Source organism: Podarcis filfolensis (assembly GCF_964270895.1).
Source record: "Podarcis filfolensis genome assembly, chromosome: 8".
Classification (NCBI taxonomy): domain Eukaryota; kingdom Metazoa; phylum Chordata; class Lepidosauria; order Squamata; family Lacertidae; genus Podarcis; species Podarcis filfolensis.
The window spans coordinates 79448754-79465737 of NC_139611.1; the positions used below are offsets into that span (position 1 = coordinate 79448754).

At 45.7% G+C, this 16984-nt stretch overlaps 2 protein-coding genes across 2 annotated transcripts in view; one reads left to right on the plus strand and one right to left on the minus strand.

The window, feature by feature from the left end:
- LOC310768641 (zinc finger protein 574-like) overlaps window positions 1-16984 on the minus strand; it is a 290700-nt gene that overhangs the window by 220470 nt on the left and 53246 nt on the right. The window lies entirely within an intron of this gene.
- The window catches only part of GRIK5 (glutamate ionotropic receptor kainate type subunit 5), a 92856-nt gene that overhangs the window by 37980 nt on the left and 37892 nt on the right, over window positions 1-16984 (plus strand). Inside the window, exons 3-7 of the mRNA XM_083626920.1 lie at window positions 6101-6265; window positions 7904-8001; window positions 8693-8858; window positions 9678-9856; window positions 14562-14615. Coding sequence (XP_083483046.1) covers window positions 6101-6265; window positions 7904-8001; window positions 8693-8858; window positions 9678-9856; window positions 14562-14615 — 662 coding nt within the window. The remainder of the gene's footprint in view (window positions 1-6100; window positions 6266-7903; window positions 8002-8692; window positions 8859-9677; window positions 9857-14561; window positions 14616-16984) is intronic.

A 16984-nucleotide genomic window follows, 5' to 3' on the forward strand; every position in this document is an offset into this window, starting at 1 on the left:
ATGATGCAGGATCTGGGCCTTTAGTGTGGTGGCTCCTACCCTTTGGAACTCCCTCCCACTACACGTCAGACGGGTACCACCTCTATTTTCTTTTGGGCATTTATTGAAGTTCTTCTCTTTTCAACAATCCTTTTCAGTAGGCATCACCGTCCTGATTTGCTCACGTACTGGATTCGAAATGGTTTTTACATACGAAAGCATTGTTTGATTCTTCATCACAATATTTTTTGCGTATGAAGTTGTGTGAAGTTCTTTCCCCCCAGTTGCTGATGATTCTGTTGCAAAATTGCTTCGAGATCTTTAAAGGGAAGCGATTCATCAATGGTTCGCCCAACCCCCTGGAGCAGATTTTGGGAAAGATGTGAGGGAAGGCAGTGTGTTTGGAGGGGAAGCCTATTGTAGAAGCAGAAATCCTTGTGCTGGTTGGATGCTTACATACTTAGCATTCTGCAGGATACAACCCATGACCAACATATAAATGTGTGTCCCATGGGCAAAAGCCCTACCCTCACTCAGGCTGCTGCACCTCCAACTCTAGCTCTCACTGAGGAATTGAAATAAACTCCAGACCCGTTATGTACTGAGTTGAATAGGATCCAAAATGCAGCAGTCTGATTGGTCCTAGAACAATAGGATTCAGAATGCAGCAGTCTGATTGGTCCTAGAACAATAGGACCCAGAATGAGCAGTCTGATTGGTCCACAGGAGCCACCCAATCCAGCTCCAGGTGGAAGTGAATCCGCAACCTGACTGGCCTACAGGAGAATCCTGGAATTAGCCAATCACGTGGGGCCCATTGTGTAAATAATGTATATAAAGCAGACATTCTGGGGGAACTTCCATTCCTCCTCACCACTAGGAGCTGAATAAAGAGCATGAAATCCACTCTTGACTCTGAGTATATTTCAAGACCCTTTCCCTCGAGACCCCACACTGCACCACCATTCAACACCCCCCAAACATAAAACAACAGAGGCAGTGATATATCTATGCCCAACAAATTGGCAGCAGGGCCACCCTATCACTGTTCCCCAGCAGTTCTGTTCCGGTGAGAGTTGAAAGGGTAAAGGCCCCTTAGGGCAGGATTAGAGAGGGCAGGATCCATCCATAGCAGACAAACCTCAGCTAGGGATTGCGGACTGTGTGGCTGCTGCATGCTGTACGTTCAAGTCTTCCGAAGCTGGAGTAAATGGTTGGGTTTTTCATTCTTCCAGAAAAGTGGGGAGGGGGCTGCCTCTGTGATCTGAGAAAGGAGGAGTGGGCTCTGGAAATGGGGGCGGTCCTGCCTGCCATCTTCCTCCTCCTCACTCTGTGTTGCCCGTGCAGGGAGGAAGGTGGGGGACAAACCCAAAATCTGTTGGCTGTGCCAGACGTTGGCTGTGGCTCCGGCGGCTGTGCTCCTCTCTGCCTTCCGCCCTGCCAATTCCAGCAGGCACCAGCTGCCGCTGCCTGAAGGGAGGCGAAGGGCCATGGCTCAGTCCGTCTTTCAAGCAGAAGACCCTGGGTTCAATCCCAGACATCTCCTGGTATGGCTGGAAGAGACTCCTGCCTGGAACGATGCCAAGCCACTGCCGGCCAGTGTAGACAGTCCTGAGCTAGATGGACCAAACGGTCTGGATGGGCACCAGGCAGCTTCCGATGTTCCACTGAGTAGCAGCCCATGACCCTCCACTTTCCCGCTGCTTGTCAGTTACAGCCCCTGGTTCCCTGGCATCAGCTGCCTTCTCCAACGCGAGCACATCTGGCGGGGCTGGTTTCTGTGTAGCAGCAGCCATTCCTACTGGCTTCAGGCACTCCTGAAGCGCATCATGTGCAGATGTTAGGAGGCGACAGTGCTTAAGATTGCACCATCAAAAAGCCACACGCTTCTTGCTTTTTGTTGTTGCTGCTGCTGCTGCATGATAGCTGTTATTTTCTGGTCAGCTGGCAACTCTACTATGGTGGAGGCAGGGCTGAGATGCCATGGGGAAGTTGGCACAGGGTGCAGGCGTCATGCTCTGAAAGCTAAGCTGGTCTGGGTCTGGTCAGCGTGTCAGTGGGAGATCTGAGGACCTTATGCACGCTGCCTTGAGCTCCACAGAGGGAATAGAATCGCAGGTTTGCAGAACCAGAAGGGACCTTGGGGTCATCTAGCTCAACCCCCCTGCAATGCAAGGAATGTCAGCTAAAAGCATCTATGACAAGTGAAACAAATGGACAAATGAACGCGAGGCCCCCATGGCAGCTTCTCACCAAACCAATTTAATGGCGCCTCCAAATCTGCCACTGAAAAGGTATCACTGGCAGTGTGCATTCTGGCAAACCCTCAGAGGGCCATATGCTCAGTGGGTAGAGTGTGAGACTCTTAGTCTCAGGGCCGTAGGTTTGAACCTCACATCGGTCAAAAGATTCCTGCATTGCAGGGGGGGTTGGACTAGATGACCCTTGTGGTCCCTTCCAACTTTTAAAATTCTATGATATGATTCTATGTCAGTGTCAGGTGGGGCCAAGGATTAAAATAGGCAGAGCAAGGCATTAAATTGTAACCGTACAGTAAGTGAGCTTCTACACACGCTGGCATGTGTCTTTCTATCCACCCAGACAAGCGAGAGACGTTATTAGAATTTAATGACGCATTCCAGCCAGGCAAAAATAAAAATTCAGGGTGTGAAATAGGGCCAGTGTGGACTGGCTGCTTCTTGAAAATACAGACATTTTGGATTTGGAAGGTTTTAATAATGTTTTTGGGTGGCATGCATATCTTTGGTACGACAAGGTTAAAGCTCATAAGGCATTCAAAAACCATATTGTCAGAAAATCTTTGTTTAATGTCTGGATAAGATATAAAGACCTGCTGGAAAGTAAAACCCCAAGGTGGTTGTCACCTATGGAAGCTAAGGCTCAGAAAAAGCTCAATATGGAGGCTAAATGGCCAAAATATTGGGAAATTTTGGAACAAGAAGGTGACAGATTGAAACTGCAGAGTTTTGAAAAATTAAAAGACAAAGTGCGAGATTGGCTTCATTACTATCAAATAAGAGAGGCCTATAATTTGGATAGAAAAATTGGCTTCCAGGTGGATAAATCGAAATTGGAAACAGAACTGTTAGAACCAAAAACTAAGATTTTGTCAAAGATGTATAACTTGCTGTTGAAATGGAACACGCAGGATGAAACGGTCAAATCAGCAATGATCAAATGGGCGCAGGATCTAGGTCATAATATTATGTTTGCTGATTGGGAGCAGTTGTGGACCACCGGTATGAAATTTACGGCATGTATTGCCTTAAAGGAGAACATTATGAAAATGATTTACAGGTGGTACATGACCCCAGTCAAGCTTGCTAAAATTTATCACCTGCCTGACAATAAATGTTGGAAATGTAAAGAAGCTGAGGGAACATTCTTTCACCTCTGGTGGACTTGCCCAAGAGTTAAGGCTTTCTGGGAAATGATATATAACGAACTTAAGAAAGTATTTAAAAGTACCTTCCCTAAGAAACCAGAGGCCTTTCTCTTGGGCATAGTTGGCCAATGGGTGCCAAAGAAAGATAGAACATTCTTTATGTATGCAACAACAGCAGCAAGAATACTTTTAGCTAAATATTGGAAGACACAGGATCTACCCACCGTGGAGAAATGGCAGATGCAAGTGATAGACTACATGGAGATGGCTGAAATGACTGGCAGAATCCGTGACCAGGGAGAAGAATCGATGGAACAGGACTGGAAAAAGTTTAAGGACTATCTACAAAAACACTGTAAAATCTTTGAGTGTCAATAGGATGTGGGAAGTAAAAGCAACAGGGTTTGTGTGACTTTGGTCAAAGGTGTGTGAAAAGAAGAATCTAAGAAAAAAAGGATAAGGGGTTATGAACAGAACAATATTATGTCATATTTTATAAGATGAGGTACGGATTAAAAAAATGGAAAATGGGGACATAATAATTAGAATATAACATTAAGTATGGTTGAAACAAGGTTTTGAATTTGCTGAATCTGATTGGAGTAAAGTGGAACACAAAAAAGGGGGATGTGAGGAGGTCAAGACAGAGGGGCATGGAACTTTATAAATTTAAGAAAGAGTGTTTTTCTTTTTTCTGTTTTTCTATTTTTCTTCTTTTCTTTTTTTCTGTCATATATTTTTGTTTTTCTTGAGCTTTATGTATGAAAATGATACATTTTGAAATGATGAATTCTTTGTTTTGTAAAACCTTAATAAATATGTATTTAAAATAAAATAAAAAAAAAATGAAATAGGGCCAGTGTGTGGCCTGAACCTATTTTTGAGGGCTGGATGGAGAGTCCCATTTGGCCCCTGAGATGCCCCTACCCCTGTGTTGCAGGAAACACATATCATGTCCATGCAATACGGTACAGTGGCTAGATGCAAAAATAGGGTAGGGCTTTTGCACCTTTAATAGTGGTGCAAACATGGGAAATTTCAGCAGGGGTAGCAGGCATGACACAACTAAAGGTACAGGAGCCCTGTACCCTTTTGCATCTGACTACCCTAAGTGCCATAATGGAGGCACCGTAGTAGCTACAGGTGCAGCAGGGTGCTCTCAAGGAAGGTGTGAAGGTGCTTTCTCTTGCTTCTTTGTAGTTGTAAGTACACTGCCTGCACTCCCAGAGCTTCCACTTAGCTGTCACGGTTAATGGTCATTGACAGAGCTCTCCCCCTTCATTACAGGAGTCCTGGCAAAACGTGTCATCTGCTGTCATTGCTCTCTGTGGAGCTAGTAATGTTGATTCTGGGGGAAAGGAATGCTTTGGGATAAGGAGTAGTTTCCTGGAGCTCTGTGCTCCTTAGGAAGGCTGACGCAGTTTAAAAAGACTTTGCGGTTTTAGTTGGTGGGCTTTAGGCAACCATTACGCCAGAGATATTGTTGGACTCCAAGGCCCATCAGCCCCTGCTGGTATGGCCCCTGACTAGGGTTGATGGGAGTTGGGGTTCAGCAACATCTGGAAATCTGCAAGATTTCCATTCCTATTCAAATCACTCTAGCCCAATGGTTCTCAAACTTTTTCCTCTGTGCCACACTTTCAGAAGAATAATTCGCTTGCACCACACCAAATTTTTATCGATAATAAATACAAATGGAGGACCAAATATTGCATGGTGAGATTCAGAGTCAATACAAGGGCATTAAAGGAGGGCAGCTTTAAAAATCAGGTTCGAGCCAGGCATGCCTTTGGCGTTGCAGGGGCTGGTCCTTTGGGGCTACTGGAAAACTGCCCCACCAATCTCCTTCTGCACTCAGCAAGCCATTGCCTGCCATCTCACTTAAAACATGCCCAGTTGCCTGTTCTTCCACTGTAGTTTCAGATTTGCCCTTGTAGAATTGAGCAGGGAGGAAAAATGGGGACAAACACAGAATCAGATGACTCTGCCTGTCATTAGCTCTGGCTAGAACGTTGTTTAGGGGTTTTGGTTTTTGCTGTCGTTATTGACATTATTATTTTTTGTATCCTTATTTTAGATCTTCTTATGATTTATGTGGAAATTGTTCAGTTTCGTTGTGTACTTGTTTATTTATTGTTTATGACTACTTTTGGTATGCTTGTAATTATGCAATTTTTTTATATGTTGCAAGCGGCCTTGAGCATGGCTTTGACTCTGGAAAGGCAGCCTACAAATAGAATTATTGACTGGTTGGTTGGTTGGGTCCACCTCCCCTCGGCCTCCCTGTTTTCAGCCCTGCCAGACCCAGTAGGCATCAACCACCACTGTTCCTCACTTTCTTGAGGATGAGATGAGAAATGGAAGCACTGGCAACAAGGATGGTGGCTGAAATCTTACCTTCCCTTGAATCTCCCTGAGCAGTAGTATCGGATCCTTAGTGCTATCTGGCATTCAGGTCAATAGCGTCTCCTTGGAGATGAGAAACTGACACCCCAAGCTCCTCCAATCCCATCAGGCCTGATGGGTGTGAAAGCGTGCTATTGGCCACCTACTTTTTACCCTCCCAGTCCCAATGGGCAGAAGCCACCCCTGATTAGGGAGCCCTTGGGTGCTCATGAGTGATGTTTGCAGAGGAGAGATTTTTCGCCGTGAGCAGGCCGCAGTGACTGACTTCTTGCTTTTCTTCTCCCCTGCCTTGCTGTCCCCCATGACCAGCCGCCATTTTGGATGACCAGACAGTGTGTGGCCGGGGGGAGCGACTGGCCTTAGCCTTAGCACGCGAGCACATCAACAGCATCATCGAGGTGCCTGCCAAAGCCCGAGTCGAGGTGGAGATCTTCGAACTGCAGCGGGACAGCCAGTACGAGACCACCGACACCAGTAGGTTGTGTGTGTGTGTGTGTGTGTGTGTGTGTGTGTGTGTCCGTGTGCGACACTGGAGTGTGAAAGGATCTACGAAGCTCATGTGGGGCAGGGGAGGGCCTTACCTCACAAAGAATATTGTAGAGATGGGAGAGGGTTCCAAAAATGGCAACTGTGATGATCAACAGGATGGAGAGACTCTCCCATGAGGAAAGTTTGCAGCGTTTGGGACTTTTTAGTTTAGAGAAAAGGCTAGTAAGTGGGGACATGGTAGAAGTTTGTCCAGTTATGTATGGCATGGGGTAAGTGGATAGAGAAAAGTGTTTCTCCCTCCTTCATAACTCTCCCCTTCTGTGGTTTCCAGTATTCGGAAGCATTACTGCTTCCAATTGTGGAGGAATAGAATAATAATAATAATAATAATAATAATAATAATAATAATAATAATAATAATATTTATTATTTATACCCTGCCCATCTGGCTGGTTTCCCCAGCCACTCTGGGTGGCTCTCAACAGAATATTAAAAACCCGATAAAAGATCAAACATTAAAAACTTCCCTAAACAAGGCTGCCTTCAGATGTCTTTTAAAAGTCAGATACAGTGAACGCTCGGGTTGTGAACATGATCTGTGCAGGATGCACGTTTGCAACCCGCAGCGTCTGCAACCCGCAGTGGCGCCTCTGCGCATGTGCAAAGCGCAATTTAGTGCTTCTGCGCATGCGCGACCGCCGAAACCCGGAAGTAACCCGTTCCGGTACTTCCTGGTTTTGGCGGTCCGCAACCCGAAAAAACGCAACCTGAAGTGTCTGTAACCTGAGGTATGACTGTAGTTGTTTATTTCCTTGACATCTGATGGGAGGGCGTTCCACAGGGAGGGTGCCACTACCGAGAAGGCCCTCCGCCTGGAAGAGCATAGCCATCGTGTTTAGTAGCCATCAATAGCTTTCTGCTCCATGAACTTGTCTTTTAAAGCCATCTAAGTCAGTGGCTGTCACTTCCTCCTCTGGGAGAAAGTTCTATAGTTTAACTATGTGCTGTGCCAAGAAATACTCTTTTCAGTCTGGCCCATTCAGCTTCACTGGAGATCCATGAGTTCTGGCGTTAGGATAAAAGGGAGAATAGCTTTTTCCAAGTCACATCATTTTATACATTTGCTCCATGTCACCTTTTCCTCCAAACTAGAAAATCCCAGATGCTGCCACATTTCACCATAGGGGAGAATAGCTTTTGGTAGAAGATGAATTGCAGCCCGACAGAAACAGCGCTGTACGTAGGTTGTGAATACAGAGCAGAGTGGGGGACGGGACGGGACAGGACCTTCTTCCATTCCCTTACCAGGTGGGAAGAGCTGTAGACTTTGAAAGGTGATGCAGACAGTTTGGTCAGAGGTCTGGGTAGGTGGACAGAATTATAGCCAAGGCAACTTAATCACCTTCATGGCCAGCTGTGAGAGCTAGCGGCTGGGGATGTTTGTGTGCATGTCATAGGGTGACCAGGAGGAAGTGAAAAGGCAATTTTCATGAGGTTAAGTGTGCAAGGCCATGTGGCTTTGCTCAGGTGGTCTGGGCACAAGTGTGAGAACAAGCTGAAGGGTACAATAATAATGAATCTGTATAACCTCTTTCTCCTGTTCTCTTTGCCCCTGCACTACAGTGTGTCAGATCCTGCCCAAAGGCGTAGTTTCTGTCCTGGGCCCAGCCTCCAGTCCGGCCTCTGCTTCCATTGTTAGCCACATCTGCGGGGAGAAAGAGGTAATGGCAACTCCATCATCTTCATCACCTTCATGAGCCATAAAACAACCATGTAAGGTTGGTCACTATTATATTGCAGCTTCGGAGGCTGGAAGGCAGTGACTTACCTACAGCCACCTAGTAAACTTATGTCCAAGAAATTTTCCTGGTCCACAGTTCAGCTACCAATCGCATATACTGTAATGACATTATTATTACTGTTAAAATCATTACCTGCCCTTCACCGACAGATCCCAAGGCAGGTCACAGCAAACGAATTAATTCAAATTAATTCAACCGTTCTGAATTAATGGTTGCCTAGGAAAGTCTGTTTAAAATTTTCGGAGCTGCTGGGGGTTCTTATTACAGACCCCATCCTTCTCTTTGTCTCTGTCCTGACTCCTACTTGAAGCTCCGGCTGCTTTTAAAATTTTTCTCAACCTCTTTCTGCAGTTGGTGACAGAAAGGGGAGGAAATCTGGTTTGGTAGCCCACCCAGTATATAATAGACTTCCCCAAAGGCTTTGATTGCTTTAAGCAGTCTATGGAACTGTAATTAATTTGCTGCATGTAACACTTGTCACACGAGTTTTCTGTCCTGCAGAAGCTGATCTAAATGAGGACAGCCTCTGTGCTGACTTCTCGGCTGCAGAGGATGACATGGGGAGGCTTGTGTCAGCACTGTAAACAAACGACTTCTTTCTCTGCCCTAGATCCCCCACGTGAAGGTGGGTCCTGAGGAGACCCCCAAGCTGCAGTACTTGCGCTTCGCCTCTGTCAGCCTCTACCCCAGCAATGAGGACGTCAGCCTGGCCGTATCCCGTATTCTCAAGTCCTTCAACTACCCCTCGGCTAGCCTCATCTGCGCCAAGGCTGAGTGTGAGAAACTGTGGCTGAGCTCTTTGGCGGGGAACGGAGAGGGCAAAGTGGGAGGGGCCAAATGCCGTGCTCGTGGGGGCGGGGCAAGCGGGTGGCCAATCAGATTTCACAGAGATGTGAGCCGTGGGGATGGAAGCGGTTTTCAAACGTCATACCTCTGGCTTTATTGGGGATCTTTTTAAAATTAAAATACGTTTTTAAATTAAAATACAGTGGTACCTTGGGTTACAAACTTAATTCGTTCCGGAGGTCTGTTCTTAACCTGAAACTGTTCTTAACCTGAGGTGCGCTTTTGCTAATGGGGCCTCCCGCTGCTGCCTTGCCACCAGTGCGTGATTTCCGTTCTCATCCTGGGGCAAAGGTACTACTTCCGGGTTAGCGAAGTTTGTAACCCGAAGTGTTTGTAACCCGAAGCATTTGTATCCCGAGGTACCACTGTACTTGTTTAGTGCCATGCCTAGTTTGGCCCCAGTGACTAGATGTGAAGAAAACGGAGCTCCTTCACTTCCTTCAAAGCTGAATGCTGGCAGACTTGGTCAGGGATCCCACTGCATAGTGTTGGCACCACCACAAAGAAGACCCTGCTTGGATTACCTGAAGCCCTAGCCTCCTTCGAAATTAGTATTCAAAGCAGGGCTTCCTCTACTACAGTTCTGGGCACAAGAATATATATATAAAAGCAGAGGTGTTCAAATGCTTTTATGTCCTGATCGGATGGTTCCCGGGCCAAGTCCTAAGCTCTGAAGCCAGGCGGGTTGGGCTGGGTTCTGGCTTGGGCGAAATGTTGGCGCAACCCCTTGTTCCTTTCGCATCCACCAGGCCTGCTGCGATTGGAGGAGCTCGTGCGTCAGTTTCTCATCTCCAAGGAGACGCTGTCGATCCGGATGCTCGATGACACCAACGACCCGACGCCGCTGCTCAAGGAGATCCGGGACGACAAAATCTCCACCATCATCATCGACGCCAATGCTTCCATCTCTTATCTCATCCTCAAGAAGGTGAGGAGAGGGAGTGGCAGGCATGGGTTTTAGGGTGCCCTGCGAGAGGTCAACATTTGATGACCCTCCTCAACCCTCACGCTGCCTTGCCAGAGGTGGGTAAGGAGGCACCTGGAATAATAATAATAAATAATTTTATTATTTATACCCCACCCATTTGGCTGGGTTTCCCTAGGGTGCGAGGCACTGGCAGGGTCCTAGAGCCCTCCTACCTCCTTCCCAAAGCTGGGAAAGCGCTAACTAGGCTTTGGGAAGGAGGAAGGAGGACTCTAGGACCCTACCGGAGCCTCACGCCTCCTTCCCAAAGCCCAGAGCCTCGTTTACAGGGCTTTGTTGTTGTTTTTTTTAAATAATATTTATTAAAGTTTTAAAGGTTACAGAAAGAAAAAGTAAAAAACACCATTTTAAACAAAAACAATACAGTAAGGAAGAAACAAGAATGAGAAAAAGAAAGAAAAAACAGAAAAATAAAATCCATTAAAAAAAAAGAAAGAAAGAAAATACAGCGAATCTTCCCATAACTTATCTTTCATTAGCTTATTTCCTTGACCTCCTCACACCTCCCTTTTTTGTATTCTAGTTCGATTATCTGTTTCAGCAAATCCTTTCCATCTTTTCATGTTTTTGTCCTGTAATTTATCTTTATATAATGTAACTTTACTTCCTCCTTTCACCAATTAACAGTCAGTTTTTTCTTAATCCTTAATAACATTTCTGCTAAAGCCACATAACATCATTCCAACATCCTTCTAACATTCATTAATTTTACAATGTTTCTGTAAATAGTCTTTAAATTTCTTCCAATCTTCCTCCACCGACTCTTCTCCCTGGTCTCGGATTCTGCCAGTCATTTCCGCCAGTTTCATATAGTCCATCACCTTCATCTGCCATTCTTCCCGGGTGGGTAAATCTTGTGTCTTCCAGTACTTTGCAATAAGTATTCTTGCTGCTGTTGTAGCATACATAAAGAAAGTTCTATCCTTCTTTGGCACCAATTGGCCGACCGTGCCCAGGAGAAAGGCCTCTGGTTTCTTCCGAAAGGTATATTTAAATACCTTTTTCATTTCATTATAGATCATCTCCCAGAAAGTCTTAATCCTTGGGCATGTCCACCAAAGGTGAAAGAATGTACCTTCAGTCTCTTTATATTTCCAACATTTATTATCGGGCAAATGGTAGATTTTTGCAAGCTTGACTGGTGTCATGTACCACCTGTAGATCATTTTCATTATATTCTCTCTTAAGGCATTGCATGCCGTAAACTTCATACCTGTGGTCCATAACTGTTCCCAGTCAGCCATCATAATATTATGTCCAACATCTTGTGCCCATTTAATCATGGCAGATTTCACCGTTTCATCCTGAGTATTCCATTTCAACAGCAAGTTATACATTCTTGACAAGTTCTTAATTTTAGGATCTAGCAGTTCTGTTTCCAATTTTGATTTTTCCACCTGGAAGCCAATTTTTTTGTCCAAGTTATATGCCTCCATTATCTGGTAATAATGAAGCCAGTCTCGCACTCTATTTTTTAATTTTTCAAAACTCTGCAGTTTTAATCTGTCTCCCTCTTGTTCCAAAATTTCCCAATATTTCGGCCATTTGGCCTCCATATTGAGCTTTTTCTGAGCCTTCGCTTCCATTGGTGACAACCACCTGGTTTACAGGGCTTTGAGATGGCGCCCCCTCAACTCATCACCCACTGTGTGCGCCCTGCTTGCAGAGCCCTAAATCCACCCTTTGGTGCCCCCTAGGACTGGCAAGGCGGAAAGCAGGAGGGCCAAGAAAAGGTGGAGCCAAGGACAGTAGTTTTGTCTGACTCTCCGCCTCCTCCCTGTTGAGTTCTACAAGAGGCAAAACCGAGATGAAGGAGGAGGGATATGGCAGCCAGTGTCACCCCTTGGCAAGAAGGCAAGCAGGTGGGGGGCTGGCTGAGGTCCATGGGGCAGGGCCCCAGCCTCCAGCGACTGTGGGGAAGCTCATGCCATTTTTGGTCCTAACTTGGTCACGGTGTGAAGAGCAGAGGCGCCATGTTCCAGAAAGCATTGAGGGGGCCTGACATTATTCCACGCCCAGCCCCTGTTCGATCTCAACAATGGGGGGGCTGCCCCCCTAAAAATGATTGAGGGGGGCCCAAAGAGTTTTGGTCCCCTGCCACAGAGAGACCTTTAACTGTGTCTGGCCATTCTGTCTAGGGCTGCCATTTCCCTGGGATTTCAAAGGTGGAATTGAAGTCTGGGGGGAATTTCTGAAGGGCGGTGCTTTGTCCTGGATCTTAGAGAAGTGAATCGGAAAATTGTGTTGTTTTGGCATTTTTGTAAAACAACAACAACAACAACAACAAAACACTCAACAACTTTGGGGTCTTCCTACAAAAACTTTTGGGGTGTCCTGGTTTTTACTATTTGAAATATGACAACCCTAATTCTGTCATGGGGGCTGGAGGGGGGGGGAGCTCTTGGTCCTTGTGTTGCCAGGCCTAGAAACTTGATTCTGTCCTGGGGAAGAAAGCGCCACGCTGATTGCAGTTAGCAGTGTGGGCTCTGGGGTTCGGGCGGCTGCCACAAAACCGGAAGGCAGCAGATATTGGAAGACACAAGAGCTACCCACCCTGGAAGAGTGGCAGATGAAGGTGATGGATTATATGGAATTGGCGGAAATGACTGGCAGAATCCGAGACCTGGGAGAAGAGTTGGTGGAAGAAGACTGGAAGAAATTTAAAGACTATCTTCAGAAATACTGTAAAATTAATGAATGTTAAAATGATGTTGGATTGAAAATAAGTGGCATTAGCAACAAAGTTAATAAGAATATGCAAAAATGAATTGACAATGGATGAAAATATAGAGTTATAATATGTTAACATACAGAGTTAAGATAAATGAAAGAGGGTAAGGATTTGCTGATTTGATTATTTAAATGGGAATACAAAAAGGGGAGGTGTGAGGAGGCCAAGGAAATAAGCTAATGAGTTCAAAGTTACAAAAAACGGATTTGTTTTTAATTCTTTTTTAGTTATTTGTCTTTTGTCTTTTATATTTTTATGCCTTTTTTTCTTTTTCATGTATTTTTCTATGTTCTCTTTTTTGTATCTTTTTCTTTTTATATGACTTTTTTTCGTTTTGTAAACTTACGTTTTTGTAAAACTTCAATAAATATCTAAAAAAAACCCAAAAAACCGGAAGGCAGCAGCAGGCCTCCACTCAGCATCCCACGGATCGCCTCAGCTTCTGTCGGGTTTTTGCAAGTGTTGCCTCCGAGTAGCTCGAGGGCTTTTGCAGATACTTGAAAAGAATCCTCGAAACGCCCCCGTCCCAATCAGCGCTCCCCCTTTCCCCACCCCGCTTTGAAGAGCTGCTCGTGGAAAAACGGTTGCTGTGGGCAAAAGCCTGCCGCGTGCAGGAGACCCTTGAGGTAAAGAGAAGCCCCTGTGGCAGGGTGGCTTTTTGCCTCGAAGTGTGGACGGTGGCGGTGGAAACGATCGAGTTTTTAAAATATCCCTTTAAAGCGGTTTGCAAAAGCCCGTGGGGTTTTGTGAAAACGCTTGCAAAAAATAAAATAAAGGCCTGTAGTTTGTAAGGTGAACCGGGGTGGGGGGGTGGGGTGGCGGGATGTTCAGCCATCTTAGTTAGGATTTCAGCAACACCAGATTTTGAAATAAGAATGCAAGGCAGCCACAGCCAAATTAAAACGGCAGAAGTGGAAGCTGGGATCATATAAACTCCAGTTACATTGATAGGGAGTGGAGTGTTTAATGACAGGAAGGTTTAAACACAACAGAGCCCATTTCTTGCAGGGAAAAGATGCAGCACTGGTTAGCGCAAGCGCGGGGAATGTTTGGCTCTTCAGAGGTTTCTGGACTACAACTCCCACCATCCCCGGCCATCAGCCATGCTTGCTGGGGTTGATGGGAGTTGTAGTTCAGCATTGGAGAAAGGGGTTAGTTCTTTTAGTTGCAAGATAAAAGGAAGCGCTTCTTCTAACAGAGCGTAGTTAAACTACAGAACGTTCTCCCAGAGGAGTCAGGCATGTCCGCCCACTTGGGTGTCTTTAAAAGGGGGTTGAAACGAGATTTTGCTATAAACAAGATTTTGCTACAAAATGAGATTCCGCTATATAGCATGACGAAACGAGATTTCACTTACACAGCATGACAAATGTTTGTGATTTTATTAGGACCCATAACAACTGCTTAGAGGTTTTGACCAAAAAAGAAGCAGCAGTATACACATTTTTTTAAAAAAACAAACATATTTTTAAAAATAAGATGCACATGCATTTTAAGAGGCAGTTTTCCTTTTAAAAACAAATGTATATTTTGAACTGATTTTATGTATACTTGAGTTGTTGTTTTTTTAGGGCAACTTGTTTTTGACCCCTATTGAAAAATCTCTGTGTCTGTTTTATGGTTTGTGTAAACTGGTTTGCATTTTCTAATAATTGCATTAATAAAAAAAAGGGGGTTAGAAAAATTCATGGGGGATAAGGCTCTGAGAAGCTACCAGCCATGATGGCTGAGATCTGCCTCCACGGTCAGAGGCAGCCATGCTTCTGAATACCAGTTGCTGGAAACAACAGGAGGGGCTTCATCCAGCGCTGCTGCGAAACCAGAGCTGGTGAATATTGAGGGTCCGCCATTGGTGGGGGAGCTCAGAGACCTGAGGGTCCTTCCTGGAAACTGATTCTCCTCCTTCTCCTTTTTTAGGCTTCAGAGCTTGGGATGACGACCGCGTTCTACAAGTACATCCTGACTACTATGGTTAGTACTGAGACCATGCTATGCAGGCAAAGGAGTCCCTTGTGTGTCTGTGTGTGTTTGCGCATGTTCAAATCCCACCCTGGTTTGTGCACTGGAAAGGAGCCGTAGCTCGACAGCAGTTAAACATGTGTTGCGACGCAGATCTCTCACCCTGGAAGAGCTCCTTGCTGCTAGTTTAGAAAACGCAGAGCTGGACAGGACAGTGGAATGATAGCATAAACCAGTGTCACACCAGCTGAGATTCCTGCATTGCGTGGGGTTGGGCTAGATGAACCTTGGGGGTCTCCCTTCCAACTCTAGAATTCTACAATTCTGTATTTTCAGCCTGGGTGGTTTGTAGGGATGTCAGAGAGTTCTGCTGAAAACGATAATGGGGTGGAAATTGCCAATATTTTCTCACCCATTATTCCATGTCTGGAACAGAAATCAGTCCAACGAATACGGTAGAACTGTGCTTCCAGTACCCATTCCACTTATAGCTCATTCAGACCTCTGCTTGTCTTGCCTGTTCTCTCCCCGCAACCCCTGTTTTTTACCACTGAATTGGAGCAACTGTGAATCAGGTTTTGTGCAGATGGACATTTGCTCGCGTTCAGTGCTAGAGAGCAGGTTTTCCGGGGCAAACTGCAAACCGCTCGGACCCGTGCCTTCTAACTGGCCAATGGGATCAAAAGCCACTGAGAGATCAAATAAAAACAATAGGTTCACATTTTCCCCTGTGTCCTTCTCCCAATAAAAGTCATCATCCATCAGGGAGACCAAAGCTGGTTCATTCCTATAAACAGGTCTAAACCCAGATTGAAATGGGTTAAGATCATTTGTTTCATCCAAGAGTGCTTGCGATCATCGTGCCCCAACCCTCTCGGCCACCTTTCCTGTTTCACCTCTGCACATGCTTGCAGAGTCAGTACTTGTCCGGTCAGTACTTGCAAAGAGCCCCTCTCTCCTCCCCATAAAACCCAGACCTGTCTGATATAATATACAGGAGAGCAGGGGCAAAGCTATAGATGTGATGCTGCCAAAAACGTTATGTCGTGTTTTATTTTAATTATCGCTTTTTGGCTCAAAGGCTCCCCAAGCAGCAACTATAAAATACAATGCAAAGTAAATATACAATCACAGTGCAATGAATCAATTAAAGCAAGATAAAACAGCGAAATTACAACGTACCTATAAATCACGCTAGCTATGCATTAGGAACGCACCAATTAACCCTCCTGTAAGAAATTGGGGGGGGGGGGGGAGAGATCTATCAAGTTACCTCTATCTCCCACCTAGAGTGTGCACATCTTCCTGTGCCCAGTTTCCTCTTTTCATTTCAGAAATTGAACATTTTTTGTGGGGTTTGGGGAAGAGAAGGGGGTAATTGGATCTGAGGGCAGCTTTTTTCCAGCTGCAAATCTGTATTGGGGCTGCAGCTTGCATCTCCTTCCTCCCTCAACTGACCCCTGCTTCAGAAAAGGGAGTCCTTGTCCCCTTCTGTAGCGAAACATTGGATCTGGTTCAGCAATTGTTTTAGCAGTGACGAAGGGTGACCCTGCCACAGAAATTCAGCTGGAGGGTATGTTGGTGTTTTTTTTATATATGCTTCTTCTCACTGTGAAGGGATGCTCAGTCTCAGTTTTTTGGGTTTTTGTCCCCGTTTTGTTGGAAGGTGAAAACACTGGAGATTTAGAGCAGGGCAGTACAATGATCCAGACAGAATCATTTTGTAAGCCAGCTTCTGTCAACCCCTTTGCCAAATGTAAATTTGGGGCTGGGTATGCACCACATAGGGACGCAGGTGGCGCTGTGGGTTAAACCACAGAGCCTAGGACTTGCCGATCAGAAGGTTGGTGGTTCGAATCCCTGCGACGGGGTGAGCTCCCCTTGCTCGGTCCCTGCTCCTGCCAACCTAGCAGTTCTAAAGGACGAAGTGCAAGTAGATAAATAGGTACTGCTCTGGCAGGAAGGTAAACGGCATTTCCGTGTGCTGCTACTCTGGTTCGCCAGAAGCGGCTTAGTCATGCTGGCCATATGACCCAGAAGCTGTACGCCAGCTCCATCGGCCAATAAAGCGAGATGACTGGACCTAATGGTCAGGGGTCCCTTTACCTTTACCTTTATGCACCACATACTTAAACCACAGGACTTCACCTCCTAAAGAATCTTGGGAAATGTTGTTCATTAAGGGTACTGGAAGTGGTAGTTCTGTGGGGGAGGAACTGCCGTTCCCAAGATTCTTTGCAGGGAGTCCTGCGCTCTCAACGAGTCCAGCTCTGTTGCCCCTCTTGTGTTGGAATGTACCGTAGATTCTGGCATATTAGGCGACAGGGCGTATAAGACGACCCCCAACTTTTGCTGTTCAGTTTTAGAGTTTTAGAGTTATA